Source organism: Globicephala melas, chromosome 1 (assembly GCF_963455315.2).
Source record: "Globicephala melas chromosome 1, mGloMel1.2, whole genome shotgun sequence".
Lineage (NCBI taxonomy): Eukaryota > Metazoa > Chordata > Mammalia > Artiodactyla > Delphinidae > Globicephala > Globicephala melas.
This window is the reverse complement of record NC_083314.1, coordinates 183,211,877-183,228,931: the sequence shown is the minus strand read 5'-3', so window position 1 is coordinate 183,228,931 and position 17,055 is coordinate 183,211,877. Positions and strand designations below refer to the sequence as shown.

Genomic DNA, 17,055 nt, shown 5'->3' with positions numbered 1-17,055 from the left:
CCACGGGACCGTTTTGTCTGAGATAGAAGTTGGAGCCTGTACTCTCCACTGTTACGGAGAAGCCAACTCAAATTTACCAGGGCTTCTAAGAGCGATTCGGTCCCAGCCACTCCCCCTGCCCCAGACCTCTGCCCCATGGACTTTATCCTGACACCCTGCTTATGTAAGTGGTCATGCTGGCAGGATGCGGGTGCAGCCGCGACCCACTCAAGTAGCTTCCTCTATGCCTCGCCACAGTCGGCCGCCTCCCTCCTCTCCTCCAAAGACCTGCTTTCTAGCTCAGCGCTTTCCCAGACTTGGTCCCTCCTCCTTAAAAGGGACAACGTCCAACTTCTTCAATTTCAATAGCAGCCCCTTTCTGCCACCGAGCATGACAAACATATGGGTTCCAACAGCTTTTCTTCTGCACGATTATCCTGTCAGCCCAGCCGATTCAGTTTATGACATCAGAATCACCTCCACGGAACAGACTGAAGCCGTAACCACGGGCTCATTCCGACGGCTATGATCATAGCCATGGCAACCAAAACAAACCTTTTAAAAAAATCCTTTAATAATAATTGAGTAATGTACTCATACATCTTTTTTTAAAAAAATAAATTTACCTATCTATCTTTCTATTTATTTACGGCTGTGTTGGGTCTTCATTGCTGTACGTGCGCTTTCTCTAGTTGCGCCGAGTGGGGGCTACTCTTCGTTGAGGTGCGTGGGCTTCTCATCGCGGTGGCTTCTCTTGTTGCGGAGCACAGGCTCTAGGTGTGTGGGCTTCAGTAGCTGTGGCTCGCGGGCTCTAGAGCGCAGGTTCAGTAGTTGTGGCGCATGGGCTTAGTTGCTCCGCAGCATGTGGGATCTTCCCGGACCAGGGCTTGAACCTGTGTCCCCTGCACTGGCAGGTGGATTCTTAACCACTACACCACCAGGGAAGCCCTGTACTCATACATCTTCATGTAAAGATGTACTCCTATATCTTTACATCTTTTTGGGATTAAGGTTACATGTCTTCCTTGATATATTATTTAACATTTTTTTCCTGATAAAGCTAAATTTTGTTTTTCAGCTATTATAGGAACCACTGATAAGATGGCCTTTCTAAAACCAGAAAGAAGGTCTTACCAGGGAGTTTATGTCAACCTCTGTAATAGCAGAAGGAGAAAGGAAAATGAATGGTCCAGGGAATACAGTAACAATCTCCACGAAACTCTTATGTAACAGCGTTCAAAAGAAACGAGTTGATACTCTCAGAGTCGGACAATGAAGCCCCCTAAGCAATCCCTGACTTAATGCCCTTGCTTCCTATGGGGTCTGGACAAGCTCATTAGGAAGGCAGTGAAAAGTCCGATTCCCAAACTGGCTGCTGTCCACAGAGAGAGAAGATTTATGGGTATTAAAAGAAAGGAATGACAATAATCAATATGATGTGAACATGGCACAGAACGAGCCTATCGTATGATCTTAAGTCTCTAAAAGGCAAAGAAATAGAGGTGGATTATGCAAGTAAAACAGGGGTCTTCAAGACGCAGGGAGGAAGGCCAGGGGCGTCCAGTCAAGACTCCAGTCACACACAGCCCTTGAGATGCAGACGAACCTCATCGTCTGTCTGGTCATAAACTCCCCTCACCCCGGCTCAATGTGCAGGGCCCTGGAGGCCCCAGGGCCCCAGCAACCTGAGCTTGGTGTTTTCCAGCAGGAAATACAGACAGAGGAATTTATTCCCACGTGGCCCTAAAGACAGAAAACAGAAGCAATTAAGCTAAGGACTCTGGGGTCTGAGGATTTGACCCCAAGCACTGGGCCTCATGGCAAACCTCTCATTTCACACAGGGAGAAACTGAGCTAAGACTGGAGAAGTGGCTGGACCCGGGGTGCAGAACTAGGGCTGGGGGTGGAATCCGAAGCCAGAGCTCTTGACGCCAAGTGCAAGGTTCTCCCACGCTGCCCCCAGCATACGTGGAGCCCGCGTGCCCTGTTGGCTGGAGGGTGGGGAGGGAAAGGGGATACGCACTGGAGCTGGGCACGGCACTCACTCCTTCCGGCCCCGCAGTGCTGTCCAGGGCACCTTCACGCAAGCCAAGACTCACAGGTGACTGGCCACACTGAAGCCACTGGGCCTCGGCCACAGGAGCAGGTGGATGGTATCAGCAGAGGGCCATTTCCAGAACCCAACTAACAGACCCCACCCAAACCCAGCCAGCCACCAGAGGCAATGAACTACCCGACCAAGCCAACAAACAAGCCGTGTTTCCCACACGGTGCCGAATGAGGTGCTGAAGCAAAATTTAGTCCTTAAGCTCACCTTGGTACACGTGCCTCACCTTGGTACACGTGCCTCACCTTGGTACACGTGCCTCACCTTGGTACACGTGCCTCACCCTGGTACACGTGCCACTTTGCACTTACATAGCAGGCTTGTCTTTCCCTAATAAATTAACATCTATTTCATATTTTTTCAATCATTTAACAACTTGGCGTGGTGGTTAGGGGACGTATCCTCATTTTCCAAATGAGAAAACTGCACATAGGTCAAAGGGTGAGCTCTGCGTCCTGTATCACTGTGTCAGAGCCAGTATTTCCAACCTACGGGTTTCCCCACTTGACCTTTTTGTCTGTTCTTGGTACACACTCCTCCTGGAAAATTCCTACCCAATGAACCCTTATTGGTGAAAATGGAAAAATACCCATGCAAGTTTCAGACAGCAGCACCACGAACGTCACCCAGTCTGTCCATGCCCTACAAGCTGTGATCCTCAGTGCAGGTCTGGGTGACAGGCCGTACCAAGCCCCAAGGTCATCAAAGGTGTCCTTCTCCTGTGGTCTTCTTCTTTTTTAAAAAATTAATTAATTAACTTATTTATTTATTTATTTATGGCCGCGTTGGGTCTTCGTTGCTGCGCGCGGGCTTTCTCTAGTTGCGGCGAGTGGGGGCTACTCTTCGTTGTGGTGTGCGGGCTTCTCACTGCGATGGCTTCTCTTGTTGCACAGCACAGGCTCTAGGCACGTGGGCTCAGTAGTTGTGGCCCACGAGCTCTAGAGCGCAGGCTCAGTAGTTGTGGCACACGGGCTTCGTTGCTCCACAGACTGTGGGATCTTCCTGGACCAGGGCTCGAACCCATGTCTGCTGCATTGGCAGGTGGATTCTTAACCACTGCGCCACCAGGGAAGACCTCCCTGTGGTCTTCTTAAAAGAGATCACCCCTTTCGTCTTAGGATGAGAACATTCTAAATCTTTCTGCTCATCTTGCAAAGCAACAACACTCAGAAGTGGAATAAAAGATCCAGCTAAACCTCTCCCCAGAATGCCAGAGCCGGCATCTGGTTTCCGCTCAGTATTTCCGGTTAGAAAATCTTATTTCTTTGGCAGCACTTTCTAGAAGCAGCAAAGTATTGGGAATCATACAATATCTTGCAGGCATGTGTGAAATGGTCACAGCTGTGCTCCCTCATTTCACAGAAACATGGCCTGGAGACACATTTCCGTACGATCCCAGTGAGCAATCACCGCGCACACCCAGGTGGCCCATTTTATCACGGGACACAGAGGCTCGGGCTACTGTGATGCCGTCTTTCCCCCTCATTGTTCCGAATGCAGCAAAACTTCAGCCAGCAAATCAAAGCCAGCACAGCATCAGACTGCCCCTGCCAGGCTCCACCCCGGCTCCCGACCCTGAGCCCCACATGCCAAGGCTGACCTGTACGCAGACCTCCTCCAGTGCACTGGCTGGGATACCTGAGAAGGGAACCCGTTAGCACACTTCAGGGCACCTCGAAGATTTTCAGCTCTCTCAGCATCTCACACCCCGACTTGGTTCAACCGGTGTTTCAAGTCTCTACCTCCACTGACCCAAAGTTAACTACATTCCTGAAGCTGTCCTCCACTAAAGGGGACGGCAGGAGGGAAGGAGAGGCGCTGGCGTTTACAAGTATACTTTGAAATGTAGGATTCAAAGAGATGGGAGTCTTCTGAGTATCTGGACCTTTAAATGCGGTAGGGGTCTTAGAAAACTCCATTTTCTAGAACATATTTGATCGGAAGCTCGTAACATCACGCTTCCCAGTTGTAAGCTAGCATTGGTTCTTTTTCCTTAGAAGATTTTCAGCTGCCTGCCGGGCTATCCCGGCTGCAAAGACAGCGTCTGGATGCTGCGCCCCTCGTTAAACACTGTGGAACAGGAACACCGGGCCACGTGCAGTTAGCCCTTCAGCGTAACAGGCACCTCAAACTGACCGAGCTCTCCTTTTGCCACAGGACCGTGGCATGCACGCAGAACAATTTGCCTCCCCACCACATCCAAGCAAAAGGAGATCACACAGGACTGAAAAGTAACCTTCAGACTCAGGTGTGTCCCGGGGGTACACGACTCCAACTTCATCGGGGGCTTGACTGATGGTTAAAGGTGGTCACCCTGTTGCTGTGGAAACAGCCTGGTGACTGCTATTCACGGCACCGTCGCCCTGGGGTGGTGAAAGCACGCCCCTCACTTCACGCAGTCTGGAAACACCCCCAGCCCTCTGCGTTCTCTGGCTCTCTGTCTCGTAACTGGTCTGCAAGGAATCCTGTTGCCTCAGTGCGTGGGTAGGTGGCTGTCCTTTCCTGACACAGACCTCTGATTCATTTTCACGTGTCAAGGGCTTGGGCAGCAGGATTACAGGGAAAGGTCTCAGACAGCTAGCCTGCGTTTCCGCTCAAGAAGTCTCCTGGCTTCCGGGGAAACCAGGGGATTGGTTTTGCCTTCACTCTGGCTCATCACCAGCAGCTCTGCTGAGCGCTTTCCAGGCAGATCCTACTCTTGAGACGCAGTAAGCAAAATGCTGTCCCACCCGATTCTGTACGTTATTACGATAAAAGGCCACCAGCACTGACTATTTTAGATATGCTGTCTGGTAATCGAGCCTTGCAACCCTTCCCTCCAGAACTGGCCCGGCTCACCTTGGGGTTGGTTCGCTGCTGCAGCCGCCTCTCTTCCCTTTCTCTCTGCAGCCGCTCAAACTCTTCTCTGATTTCGGCTGGTGTCCTCCTCCTTTCCACAACCTGCAGGCAGAATGGGGGGGAGAGTCAGCAAAGGGCCCAGAAAGCGAGGAAAACACACAAGAGACGGCGTCATTAACCGTGTCCCGCCGTTCCTTTCCCTCAGGATGGTTAAGAGCCGCCAGTGAGACTGTGGGGATTTTCCCTTCCGACGGCCCGGTCCCTGGTGAAGCCAGGTTCACCGTCACACCCGCTCAGTCCCAAGGTTGTGCTTTCCCTCAGCTCTTCAGAGACTGAAGCATTATTGTCTTCATTTTAGTCACTTATCTCCAAGGCTGCAGGAATCTTACAAAGAAAACATCACCTTAAGTGTCACAGTTTAGATTTCCTAATGAGCCCCAGGTAACACATGCTGAAAAGTGTCAAGATGGAGGCGAGGCCATCCACAACGGCACTGGCACGTCTCCCTCATGTGCTGGGGCCACCACCAGAGGTGCCCCTTGAGCATCCTGGACCAAGGGACCTTAAGCCATGAGGTCTGGGTGTTTCAGAATCAGGGGACTCTTCCAGTACTCAGGTGCAAATCGGCAGACCATGCTAGCCCTCGGGGATGCACAGGGATGTCAGATCTGTGAGGAGGTAAGGCATCCCACATCAGCCTTTCTGAGCTCATCACGAAAGCAAGACAGCCCAGCTGAGGTTTCAAACAGGCAGGGAAGCGCCACGGGGGCCTCGGGTACCATGCCCGTGAGAGAGGAAAGCAGACCACGTCATTTCCAAGGGTCCCGAACGCTATGGCCTGTGAGAAACAGAGAGCGGGAGCGGGACAAACATGACCGAAGTCACTGCACGCATGACGGGGGGAAAAGGCCCAACAGCACTGACCCTGTATTAGTGGCAGAAATACCGTGGAGTCCTGAGGCTGCTCAGAGAACACCTACAAAGGTAGGTGAGGTGAGAAAAAGCTATCTTGGAAATCAGAAGTTTTAAAAATTATTCAAAAAAAAAGCATGCTTATAGCAAAAAGTCAAAATAGTACAGAAAGATATGAAGCAAAAAGTACAATTCCCCCTCACCCACACTCCTCCTCCTCACAGGCTAACATTTAATTTTTTATGTGTCTTCCTAAAAGCATATGTATGTATGTATATATATTACAATAAATGGGGTTTTGTGCAACTTGATTTTATTATTCAGCAATACAGAAAAATAAATACAAGAACTGGCCTACCCAAAAGAACTGAGAAATTTGTTCACTATCACTTTTAGCAAGTACGCAGAAAAAAATAACAAAAACATTTTCTCCTCTCCCATATAAATTGTTAATTACCAAAAAGGGGGAGGTGTTTCTTTTAAAGGAAGTTTTAAAATAAAAACACTTAAAATAATTCAAGAACAAACTGAAAATCCAAATGGCACGACAATGATTGCTCTGTGACCTCACAAAAACATTCTCAGTTATATTTAACCAATGTGGCATGCTCACTCTCCTAGTTCTTATTTCGCTTCCCCAAAGTTACCCCATCTTGGGCTGATGGCGTGCTTCCTCCATGGGGCCCAGAGCAGAACAAGATTTGCTTTCAGGAATTCTAGTTGTTGGACCTTTGCAAATGACTTTCTCTCTGCCACGCTCTGTGACAGACGAAGAGGCAAATATTCCAAAGGTGTTAAGTCATCCCATTTCTAGTCGTATTTTACAGAAGTTCTGCAAACAGCTGGTACATAATCAGAGCTAACTGTAAAGTCAAAATGGCTGGTCCCTCTGAAGCCGTGAAGAACTTGGCCAGGCATCTCATTCTAGCTCCCACAGGCCCTGATGGCCTTTACTATTTATACTTCCTTTACACAGGGTACATCACGGTGGAGAATGGAAGAAAGCTAAGCCAGCTGCAAGTCACTTTTTCTCCCTTCGGTAACCCTCAGACATTTGCACCCCAAAACTGCATCATTACAGTTGGAAAGTACTAGACATTTTCTTTTTTTTTAATTTTTTTATACAGTAGGTTCTTATTAGTTATCCATTTTATACACATCAGTGTATGTATGTCAATCCCAATCTCCCAATTCATCACACCCCCACCCCCATCCCCCTGCCACTTTCCCCCCTTGGTGTCCATGTTTTTTCTCTACTTCTGTGTCTCAATTTCTGCTCTGCAAACCGGTTCATCTGTACCATTTTCTAGGTTCCACATATATGCGTTAATATACGATATTTATTTTTCTCTTTCTGACTTACTTCACTCTGTATGACAGTCTCTAGATTCATCCACGTCTCTACAAATGACCCAATTTCATTCCTTTTTATGGCTGAGTAATATTCCATTGTATATATGTACCACAACTTCTTTATCCATTCATCTGCTGATGGGCATTTAGGTGTCTTCTATGACCTGGCTATTGTAAATAGTGCTGCAGTGAACATTGGGGTGCATGTGTCTTTTTGAATTATGGTTTTCTCTGGGTATATGCCCAGTAGTGGGATTGCTGGGTCATATGTTAATTCTATTTTTAGTTTTTTAAGTAACCTCCATACTGTTCTCCATTGTGGCTGTATCAATTTACATTCCCACCAACAGTGCAAGAGGGTTCCCTTTTCTCCACACCCTCTCCAGCATTTATTGTTTGTAGATTTTCTGATGATGCCCATTCTAACTGGTGTGAGGGGATACCTCATTGTAGTTTTGATTTGCATTTCTCTAATAATTAGTGATGTTGAGCAGCTTTTCATGTGCCTCTTGGCCATCTGTATGTCTTCTTTGGAGAAATGTCTATTTAGGTCTTCTGCCCATTTTTGGATTGGGTTGTTTGTTTTCTTAATATTGAGCTGCATGAGATGTTTATATATTTTGGACATTAATCCTTTGTCCGTTGATTCGTTTGCAAATATTTTCTCCCATTCTGAGGGTTGTCTTTTCGTCTTGTTTATGGTTTCCTTTGCTGTGCAAAAGCTTTTAAGTTTCATGAGGTCCCATTTGTTTGTTTTTATTTCCATTACTCTAGGAGATGGATCAAAAAATATCTTGCTGTGATTTATGTCAAAGAGTGTTCTTCCTATGTTTCCCTCTAAGAGTTTTATAGTGCCTGGTCTTACATTTAGGTCTCTAATCCATTTGGAGTTTATTTCTGTGTATGGTGTTAGGGAGTGTTCTAATTTCATTCTTTTACATGTAGCTGTCCAGCTTTCCCAGCACCACTTATTGAAGAGACCGTCTTTTCTCCATTGTATATCCTTGCCTCCTTTGTCATAGATTAGTTGACCATAGACATTTTCAATGTTTTCCGTCAACAGAGTGTATCATATGCCACCCATGTATCCATATACCTGTACTGTGCACCTTGATCATTTACCAACTAGGTCTACCCTGTGCTAGTCAGGGTGACTTATTCTGTAGATGAGGCCTCTGTAGAGAGACCTGTAAAACCAGGTGGCACAGTGGGAAGAGGACAGAGACCTAGGCTCTCCAATACCACCTGAAACTCCTGGGAGACCTCAGGTGAGTCACTTCACTCTCTAAGCTTCAGTTTCCTCCTATAAATGAGGGGGATTAAAACTACACGATTCCTGAGGTGCTGTCTGGTTTGAAAATTCTATGATTCTAGTGAGTCAATTTTTTATTTTGGAATAATTTTAGAAAATTATTTAGAACTTTAGAGAAGTTACAAAGATAGTACAGAAAGTTCTCGACTACCCTTCACCAAGCCTCCCTCAAATGTTAACGTCTAACAGAACCATGGAACAAACATCCGTCAAATCTAGTAAACCAAGATTAGTACATTACCACTAACTAAACCCAGACTTCTGGGATTCCACGAGTCTTTCCGCGAACGTCGCTGTTATGCCCTAGGAGCTGATCCAGGACCCAGGACCCAGGATTGTATTTAGTCACATGTCTTGTTAGTCTCCTCCCAGCTGTGGGAGTTTCTGTCTTCGTTTTCATGACCTTGACCATATTACAGCTCTTAATGCAGGGTGACTTTCCTAGACACTATAAGAATGATGTCAGGCAGATAGAGTCCGGTTCCCCCGCCGCGGCCCGCAAAGTTGCCGCCCCTGCCCTGCCGCCGCTGCCCATGTCACCGCCGCCTCGGGACCAGCTGTATGATTAGGCCACAATCTTCAATGAGCAGACATATTCCTCAGTTCTGTGATGTTCTTGGTCATACATTTATGGAGTTTCTGAAGGGCGGTGGAGATTACTGCCAGGCACAGCACGACCTCTATGCAGACAAGTGAACTGTAGAACTTCATTACTACTCCACCAAGAAGCCCCCATAAGAGTGGTGAACTTGGACACAGAAGTGTTGAATTGAAATCCACAGAGCATTTTTTACAAGAGTTCTGACCTAGATGGGGTAAACCTCAGTGCACTTCCTTTCTCTTGCCTCAGTATTACTGCATTGAAGAATTGCTGCTTCTTGTCAGGAGGTTCATTTCATTTCCCATTACTCCCAACTTCATATTCAAAACCACTGAGAATTTCAAGTGGAGTATATTGAAGTAGACTCAGTTTCTTTGCACCATTTCTGTATTCAATTTTAAAAATTCTTTCATAACCCTACTGAGTGTTTTTTAACTAAATTAACATGGATCAAATGAACCGCCCAGCTCCTGTGGAAATCACTTACGAGAACATGAGATTTCTTATGACACACAATCCAACTAATGCGACCTTAAACAAATTTATAGAGGAACTTAAGAAGTATGGAGTTATCACAATAGTAAGAGTATGTGAAGCAACTTATGACACTACTCTTGTGGAGAAAGAAGGCATCCATGTTCTCGACTGGCCTTTTGATGACGGCGCACCACCATCTAACCAGATTGTTGATGATTGGTTAAGTCTTGTGAAAATTAAGTTTTGTGAAGACCCTGCTTGTTGCAATTGCTGTTCATTGTGTTGCAGGCCTTGGGAGACCTCCAGTGCTTATCGCCCTAGCGTTAATTGAAGGTGGAATAAAATATGAAGATGCAGTACAGTTCATAAGACAAAAGCGGCATAGAGCTTTTAACAGCAAGCTTTTGTATTTGGAGAAGTATTGTCCTAAAATGCGGCTGCACTCTAAAGATTCCAATGGTCATAGAAACAGCTGTTGCATTCTGTAAAACTGGGGTGCCTGATGCCAGCGCTTGGAAGTGGAACCTAGACAGGACAGAATTTGTTGTACATGTCAGCCAGCACGTTGGCTTGGTGAAGTCTGATGAAGCTTCCACAGGAGTGATGAAAAGCAGTTTTACCAGGCCACAAAGCTGGCAGAATTGCAACCTCTAGTTTGGGTTATGATCAACCTACTTGGACACTTAGCAAAGGATTCTTGCTGTGCAGCATTTAAAATGTGCTTATCGTTTGTACCGACTGACCTTTCCTGGGGGAAAAAAAAAAAAAAAAGAATGATGTCAAAGAGGCAGGGAAAAGTGAGATATGGATAAAGGTAAAGGACTGCAGACAAAAACTAAAGTGTGGATGATCCGGGCCAAAGGCTGCTCCTCTAAATGTAATCTGCCGTCTGCAAGGCCCCTCCGACTTGTATGGTTTTCCACTCCACTTGCCAGCTGTTACCAGACTCAATACTGTCTGAACATTCACAACTCAAAGCTGGATTTTTGCCATTCTGAAGAGGCCAACTTCATTTGAAATATGGGTATCTGCACAAACACTGCGACTTTAAGAACTCAAAATGGCTGGTGTTACGAGCTGGGAATGGTTGCATCTCACTCCTTTGGAATCCTGCCACAGCATGACGAAGTCCCTTGAAGGTTAAAAAGAAGAGAATAGGCAAAGACTAAAAACCTACCTAGTGCCTGAAAACAGGGTAAACATTTGATGCAACCTATAAACGCTCAATTTCATCCCCAGCCTCCACCAGCAGAAAGCGGATGATGCCAGAGCTGGGACAGGAGTGACTGCCACATCTGTGGCTGCTTTGGCATTTTGGGCTTAAAGGCGTCCCAAACACTACGGGCTTTGCCCGTGTCCTCCATCCCTCCCTGACTACCCGTGGGTTTAGACTGACAGACACATGGCAGACGGACACCGGTCAGTAGTCTAAAAATACTAGCAACAGCGTGAAGGGAACACAGCCTCCTCCCTGGGGTGGAGGCTGTGACTGAAATGGGAGAACCCTCATACTGAGAAAGCCACCAGCTGCAGAATTCCTCAAGGGAACGGTGATGCCAGCTCCATAAAGCGCTCGAGTTCAGCGAGACTCTTCCTTCACAGTATGAACAGTGGGCTCAGTTTTCCTACTATACGTTAGGCACCCATACATCTCTTCTCAGTAAGTATCTGAGGAGGTACCTTCCTGTAGTTTTCCTTCAAGGCATTTTTATCATCAGTGAAGGCTTAGTATTGAGGCAAAAAAAAAAAAAAGCCAATTCTGATCGATGAGAACTTGATTCCCTTAAAGTTATCTACTAAAACATATGAATATAAAAGCGTATCCAGTCACTGTCTATGACTGCCTGCATACTTTTATAATCACGACAGTGTGTATGGTTTTTCTCTGTTTCTAATGGGGAGATAATTTGGTTTGGTGATAGGAAACCACGCGATATTCTGCCAGGAAGACGTCACCCCACTGCTCCACTGAGTGGGAATAATGCTGCTGGGAATGAACCCTAGACTCTGAGGAGGAGATACACAAGAGAGGCCTGCAGCTTTTCAGTGGCCCTGACTGCTGCCGTGAAGAACTGCAACCAACCCACGGCTTCAAAACACAAGGGCGCTTTAACCTGGGGCATGAGGAGAAACTTAGTAAATTCAACAGGATTCTACTTTCTTTTTTTAATGAAAAAAATTCTAAGCCACTAGACCCAACACTTTGCTACCATGAACTAATGTGACATGACGCACTGCTATTTCCACTGAGCCAAAGGCCAGAAGCCAAACGCCCGCTGGGAGCCAGGCGGGGCGTGGGACGGGTGGAGGGAGCGGCAGGGGCTGGGGCAAACTGTGCAGCACGGTCCAGTCCCACGGCAGGGGCTCCTCAGACCTGGGTGACTGTTGCCTCAGAGGGGAATTTAGGCACAGCGTTACCAGGTCTTCTGATTTTTCCAAAGAAGATAAGAGACTGGATTTTCCTGCAAAGCCTCCTAAGTTTCAAATGTCAGCAACTACAATTCACTCTGTGGGCAACCAGAACATGGCTATAGGTTGGAAATGGCCCATAAGTCACCAATATCAAGCAGTGGTGAAAACGGCAACAGAATCCCATTTCACTTCTCTTCCAGTCCGTATCCAAAGGCCTTTAGAAGGTTTTCACCCTAAAATTAGAATAGACAGTCATGCACGCGTGAGAGCAAATACCAAAAGAACTTCAAGGGAAAGCTTACATGACGATGAAAAAATAACTCAATGATAGTTAATTTAACGTTAACAGCCTACCAGAATTTCTTGGGCATCAGAACCGAGTTTCTGTAATGAAATTAAGTAATAACACCTATATGTTCTTACAGCAATACAGAAGTTTACAACAAATTTTCATATTAATTTTTCTACTTGATCCGCATATCACTATTTTTTAGGTTATAACACGGAAGTACAAAGCAGTCAAACGACTTGCCCAAGGCTCTAAGACTACTCAGTGGCAGAGTGAAAGAAAACGGAACGTTCCCAATTTTAGTGATAGTTCCCACATGGTATGGCTGTCCAGGTAACCTATTTCATAGATACTTGCTATTTATTTTGTTTTACTCACTATATTTATAACATTCTAATAGTACAGCCCATTAGAGCTGGAAGGGTCATTATAGACAATTTAATCCAGTAGTTCTCAACTTTTCCGTGCTTCCGTTTTGTTCACACGCACAACACAGCACCAACAAACACTTCCTAGATTCAGTTGTAACCTCGGGTAGAAAGAGGGGCTCAGGGCCGTGGAGGGTGGAAGGAAGTATATGTGTGAAAGGAGGGTAAGTGTAGGAACTGTGCCCTTTCAGAAACCATCTACCATCACCCCCTGAGCGGCCTGCTCCCTCCCCTGGGTTAAAACTTACTGGCCTAGACCATCCCTCTTACTATTCACCTGATGGGTTAGGAAACAGAGGACAAGTTGGATGACTAACTGTCCCAAGTTCACAGAGTTACAAAGTGGCAAAGCCAAGTGTAGAACCCAATTCCTTAAACCAAGATATAAAGGCGAGAAGAGGACTCTGATGTCTTCATATATTCTCAAAGGCATCACTGCAGGGTCAGGGTGCGGGATTTGGGGGTTGTTGTTCTGTAGCTGTTGAGTGACGTTCCTGGGACACCAGACACAAAGCTTCTCTTACCTCCCATCCTTCCATTTCCAGTCCTCTCTTGCCATAGATATCGTAGATGGCCCTGGTTTGGGGGTCACTGAGCACTGCAAGTTAAAAAGCAAACATGTTTACAAAGCACAAAATTCACCTTTCAGTCCTGACCACAATACCACCAGGCAAGGCCACCTCTTTTTGTTCTTCTCTTTCCAGCCACAATCTTCCCAGAGACCCCATCATTCCCAATGTGTCTTTCCTCCTAATTGCTCCCTAGATCCAAGCGAGGACATGTTTAAAGGTGGCTACAACGAGAAACACTGGATTTTTCATGTCCAAGCTACTCTTCGCTTCGTTGTGAGGTGCACTGACCCTGCATCTCTAAAGGACAATTTTTTTGTTTTGTTTTGTTTTTGTTTTTATTTTCTTTTTGCGGTACGCGGGCCTCTCACTGCTGTGGCCTTTCCCGTTGCGGAGCACAGGCTCCGGACGCACAGGCTCAGCGGCCATGGCTCACGGGCCCAGACGCTCCGCGGCACGTGGGATCTTCCCGGACCGGGGCACGAACCCGTGTCCCCTGCATCGGCAGGCGGACTCCCAACCACTGCGCCACCAGGGAAGCCCAAGGACAGTTGTTTTTTAAAAGCACCTAGTGAGCTTCTGCCACAATCTATAAAGTATTTTGGCTTGAGAGAGTGAATTCCAGTTTCTAACAGAGCCTAATGTAAAACTAGGGACAGGCTCTGACCAGAAAAATCTGACTTATTATTATGTTGGGGTTTGTTTCTTTGCTTTTGGATGCCTCTCTTCTTTATTTGTAAATCATTTTTAAAAGACACAAACACCTCTCACTATGGTGTCGGCCATGGCACCTAAAGTACATCAGAAAAAGACTGTTCAGTGAGGGTGAGAGCTGTTCAAAGGACCTCCAAACCGAACCTGAACATCCGTACAGCAAACAGTCGTTACCTCCCTCCCCTGCTGGGCCAACTTCTGTTCAAGACCTTTGAATCTTTCCCCGCCTGAGATTTCCCATATATTTTTAGGTCTAATTAAAAAATGATGTAAATGACTCTATCCATACTCAAATCTAATGAGGAAGAAAGAAATGCGGACCACCGGAAAACTTGGGAGCCAAACTTCTTGAGCTGATCTCTAGGATTTAATAAGGAATTATTTATTCACCATCTCAGTCTCCCTTTAGGCCAAACACTGGGGCCAGGTCTGCTGCTGCAGCATTTTCACAAGCACTGGTAGGGATTTTCTGTTAACTCTTCCCCTAATCTCCAAAACAATACAATCCAGTATGTGGGTAATTCAGACAACCAAATACAATAAAAGGAACGAGTTTTTGGTCAAGCTTTATTCAGACCAGGTAAGTAGCCTGAAAAGTTACATTTGGTGAAGACACAGGCTGACCGTATACACATATGTGCCACAGTCTCAGTTTTACTGGTCATTTGAAATCTAACTTTCTGGTAAAACTATAGTGAATACAGCAATACGCTTTTATGTCCACAATGAGAAGTCTTTATTTTGTAAAGAAAATCTAATTAAGGAGCAAATCACCAAATGGCTCTGGAATGAATAACTTACTTTACTTGGCATAGATCCTAAGAGTGATTTCATATTTTTTTAATTTTAATTTTAAAAATCATGGTATAATACACACAACATAAAATTGATCATTTTAACCATGTTTAAGTGTACAATTCAGTGGTGTTAAATAAATTTGCAATGTTGTGTAACCATCACAATCTATTTCTAGAACTTTTGCATCATCTCAAACAGAAACTGTACCTATTAGTGATTTTAGTATTTTATAAACAAATATATTACAAAACTTTTTCTGAAATACATAAGATATAAATATAAAAATCTGAATTACTTGATTCTATTTCCTGTTAGGCTCCTTAACACCATCTTCTTGCTTTTGTTAGTACCTTTCCTTAACTGAATGCTACAGAACCAATAAAATCACTTTCAGATGGAAAAAATGTTCTTTGCATCTTCTCACAAAAAAAAGAGAACAAAGAGAGCTTGTCTGTAGTGATCAGCCTTTTACCTCTAAGAGTTCCCTTTAGAAGAAAACTAGTAAATGATTTAAAGCTGGAGTATTCCCTTGCAATTCAGACTATGGGCTATTACTTCACCTGCAGCCTCATTTTCTACTTACTGGACACGTATTGATTTCCAAAGCAAAATACTACTCTTTCAAAGGTCCCCGTCAGTAAAAAGCACTAAACTAACCACCTCTTTTATACACCTCTAAGGACTCTCTTTTTCTATCCTCTACAAATCAAGCCTCTTAAAAATTGAGTGTCTGCTACCAGGGTGTTTCTATAGAGCCAAGCCCCGCTCTGACCTTCATAAGCCTGGTGAACGAGGTTAAACAGTCGCTCCGCCTGCAATTTGAGCTCCGGGTCTCTGTGCTTGTCAGGATGGTAAAGCATACACAGCCTGCGGTAGGCCGCTTTCAGCTCTTCGGAAGAGGCCTACAGAAGGAAAAATCCAATTAGAGAGCAATCAATGCTACTTAAATATTATCATGATCAGAATCAGCCTTGAAATGGGAAGCTGTCAGCCACTTTCCAACATGCTTGCTCTCTACATATAGGACATAATGAAGTTATGCTTTATTACTTCAATAAGGCCCCTTTTTTCCACAGTTAATAAAGTGATCAATTATGTACATCGATAGCAACTGTGTTTTGCTGGGAAATGCTGCTATCAGATGAAATGAAAGCTTGTGTCCCTACCCTGGTTCTCTGTGCTCTGAGCGGAAATGAGAAACGTCACAGAGACCTGCTTGCTCTTTAAACTGAGTTATTTAAAGTCAATCCTGCCAAGGTACTCTCAACACAGAATTTGTTCAGAAAGGAAAAAAGCTATACACCATTAGACAGAGATGCCATGCATTTAGTCCATTTTCTGACAAAGGAAACTCAATGAATATTCACCCTTAAAAAATCAAAGACATGGGCTTCCCTGCTGGCGCAGTGGTTGAGAACCTGCCTGCTAATGCAGGGGACACGGGTTCGAGCCCTGGTCTGGGAGGATCCCACATGCTGCGGAGCAACTAGGCCCGTGAGCCACAACTACTGAGCCTGCGCGTCTGGAGCCCGTGCTCCGCAACGAGAGGCCACGATAGTGAGAGGCCTGCGCACCGCGATGAAGAGTGGCCCCCGCTTGCCACAACTAGAGAAAGCCCTCGCACAGAAACGAAGACCCAACACAGCAAAAATAAATAAATAAACTCCTACCCCCAACATCTTCTTACAAAAAAAAAAATCAAAGACATAAAATTGTCAAATCAACACACATTTCTATTCAACCTCTAATACTAAAAGGTAGCACATAAAGAGGCAAAAATGCTTTACTATCCTACAGTAAAAAGCCTTCCCACCCCCAGCACCCAAAGGGTCACTACCCAACACATACACCTCTCCAATTCTTGTAAGTAATCAATTTGAGGGGAAAATGCACCATAAGAAGAGCACAGATGACACAAAGAGTGAAATGGGCTCTGGGTGTGTTTTAACTGCACAGAAGGGAGGAAGGAAGAGGGATGACAGAAATCCACTTTCTACTTTGCCTGCCTCTCAGCGGCCAAGTTCTCAGAAGCAGACTTCGTCAGAGGCTCTAGGAACACTGTGCCATCTCTCTGCAGGGCCCTCAGGTGTGTTTTGGGGAAGTACTATGTCTGATATTATACCAACCCCAGGGACCATTTTGGTCTGTCAGAGGTGATGCCAAATGGACAGCTCTGTCCAGATGATCTGTCAAGTAAATAACATTTTATTTTCCGAGGCAACCCCACCGTTTTGACAACAGAAGCAAATTCTGGGTCACTGACAAC

At 45.6% G+C, this 17,055-nt stretch overlaps 1 protein-coding gene and 1 pseudogene across 1 annotated transcript in view; one reads left to right on the top strand and one right to left on the bottom strand.

Annotated features, from left to right (window-relative positions):
• DNAJC11 (DnaJ heat shock protein family (Hsp40) member C11) overlaps positions 1-17,055 on the bottom strand; it is a 71,147-nt gene that overhangs the window by 30,788 nt on the left and 23,304 nt on the right. Inside the window, exons 2-4 of the mRNA XM_030879849.2 lie at positions 15,562-15,691; positions 13,233-13,306; positions 4,925-5,026 (exon numbers count right to left, since the gene is read on the bottom strand). Of these exons, the coding sequence (XP_030735709.1) occupies positions 4,925-5,026; positions 13,233-13,306; positions 15,562-15,691 (306 nt within the window). The remainder of the gene's footprint in view (positions 1-4,924; positions 5,027-13,232; positions 13,307-15,561; positions 15,692-17,055) is intronic.
• On the top strand, positions 9,548-10,067 carry LOC115865282 (protein tyrosine phosphatase type IVA 1 pseudogene; annotated as a pseudogene).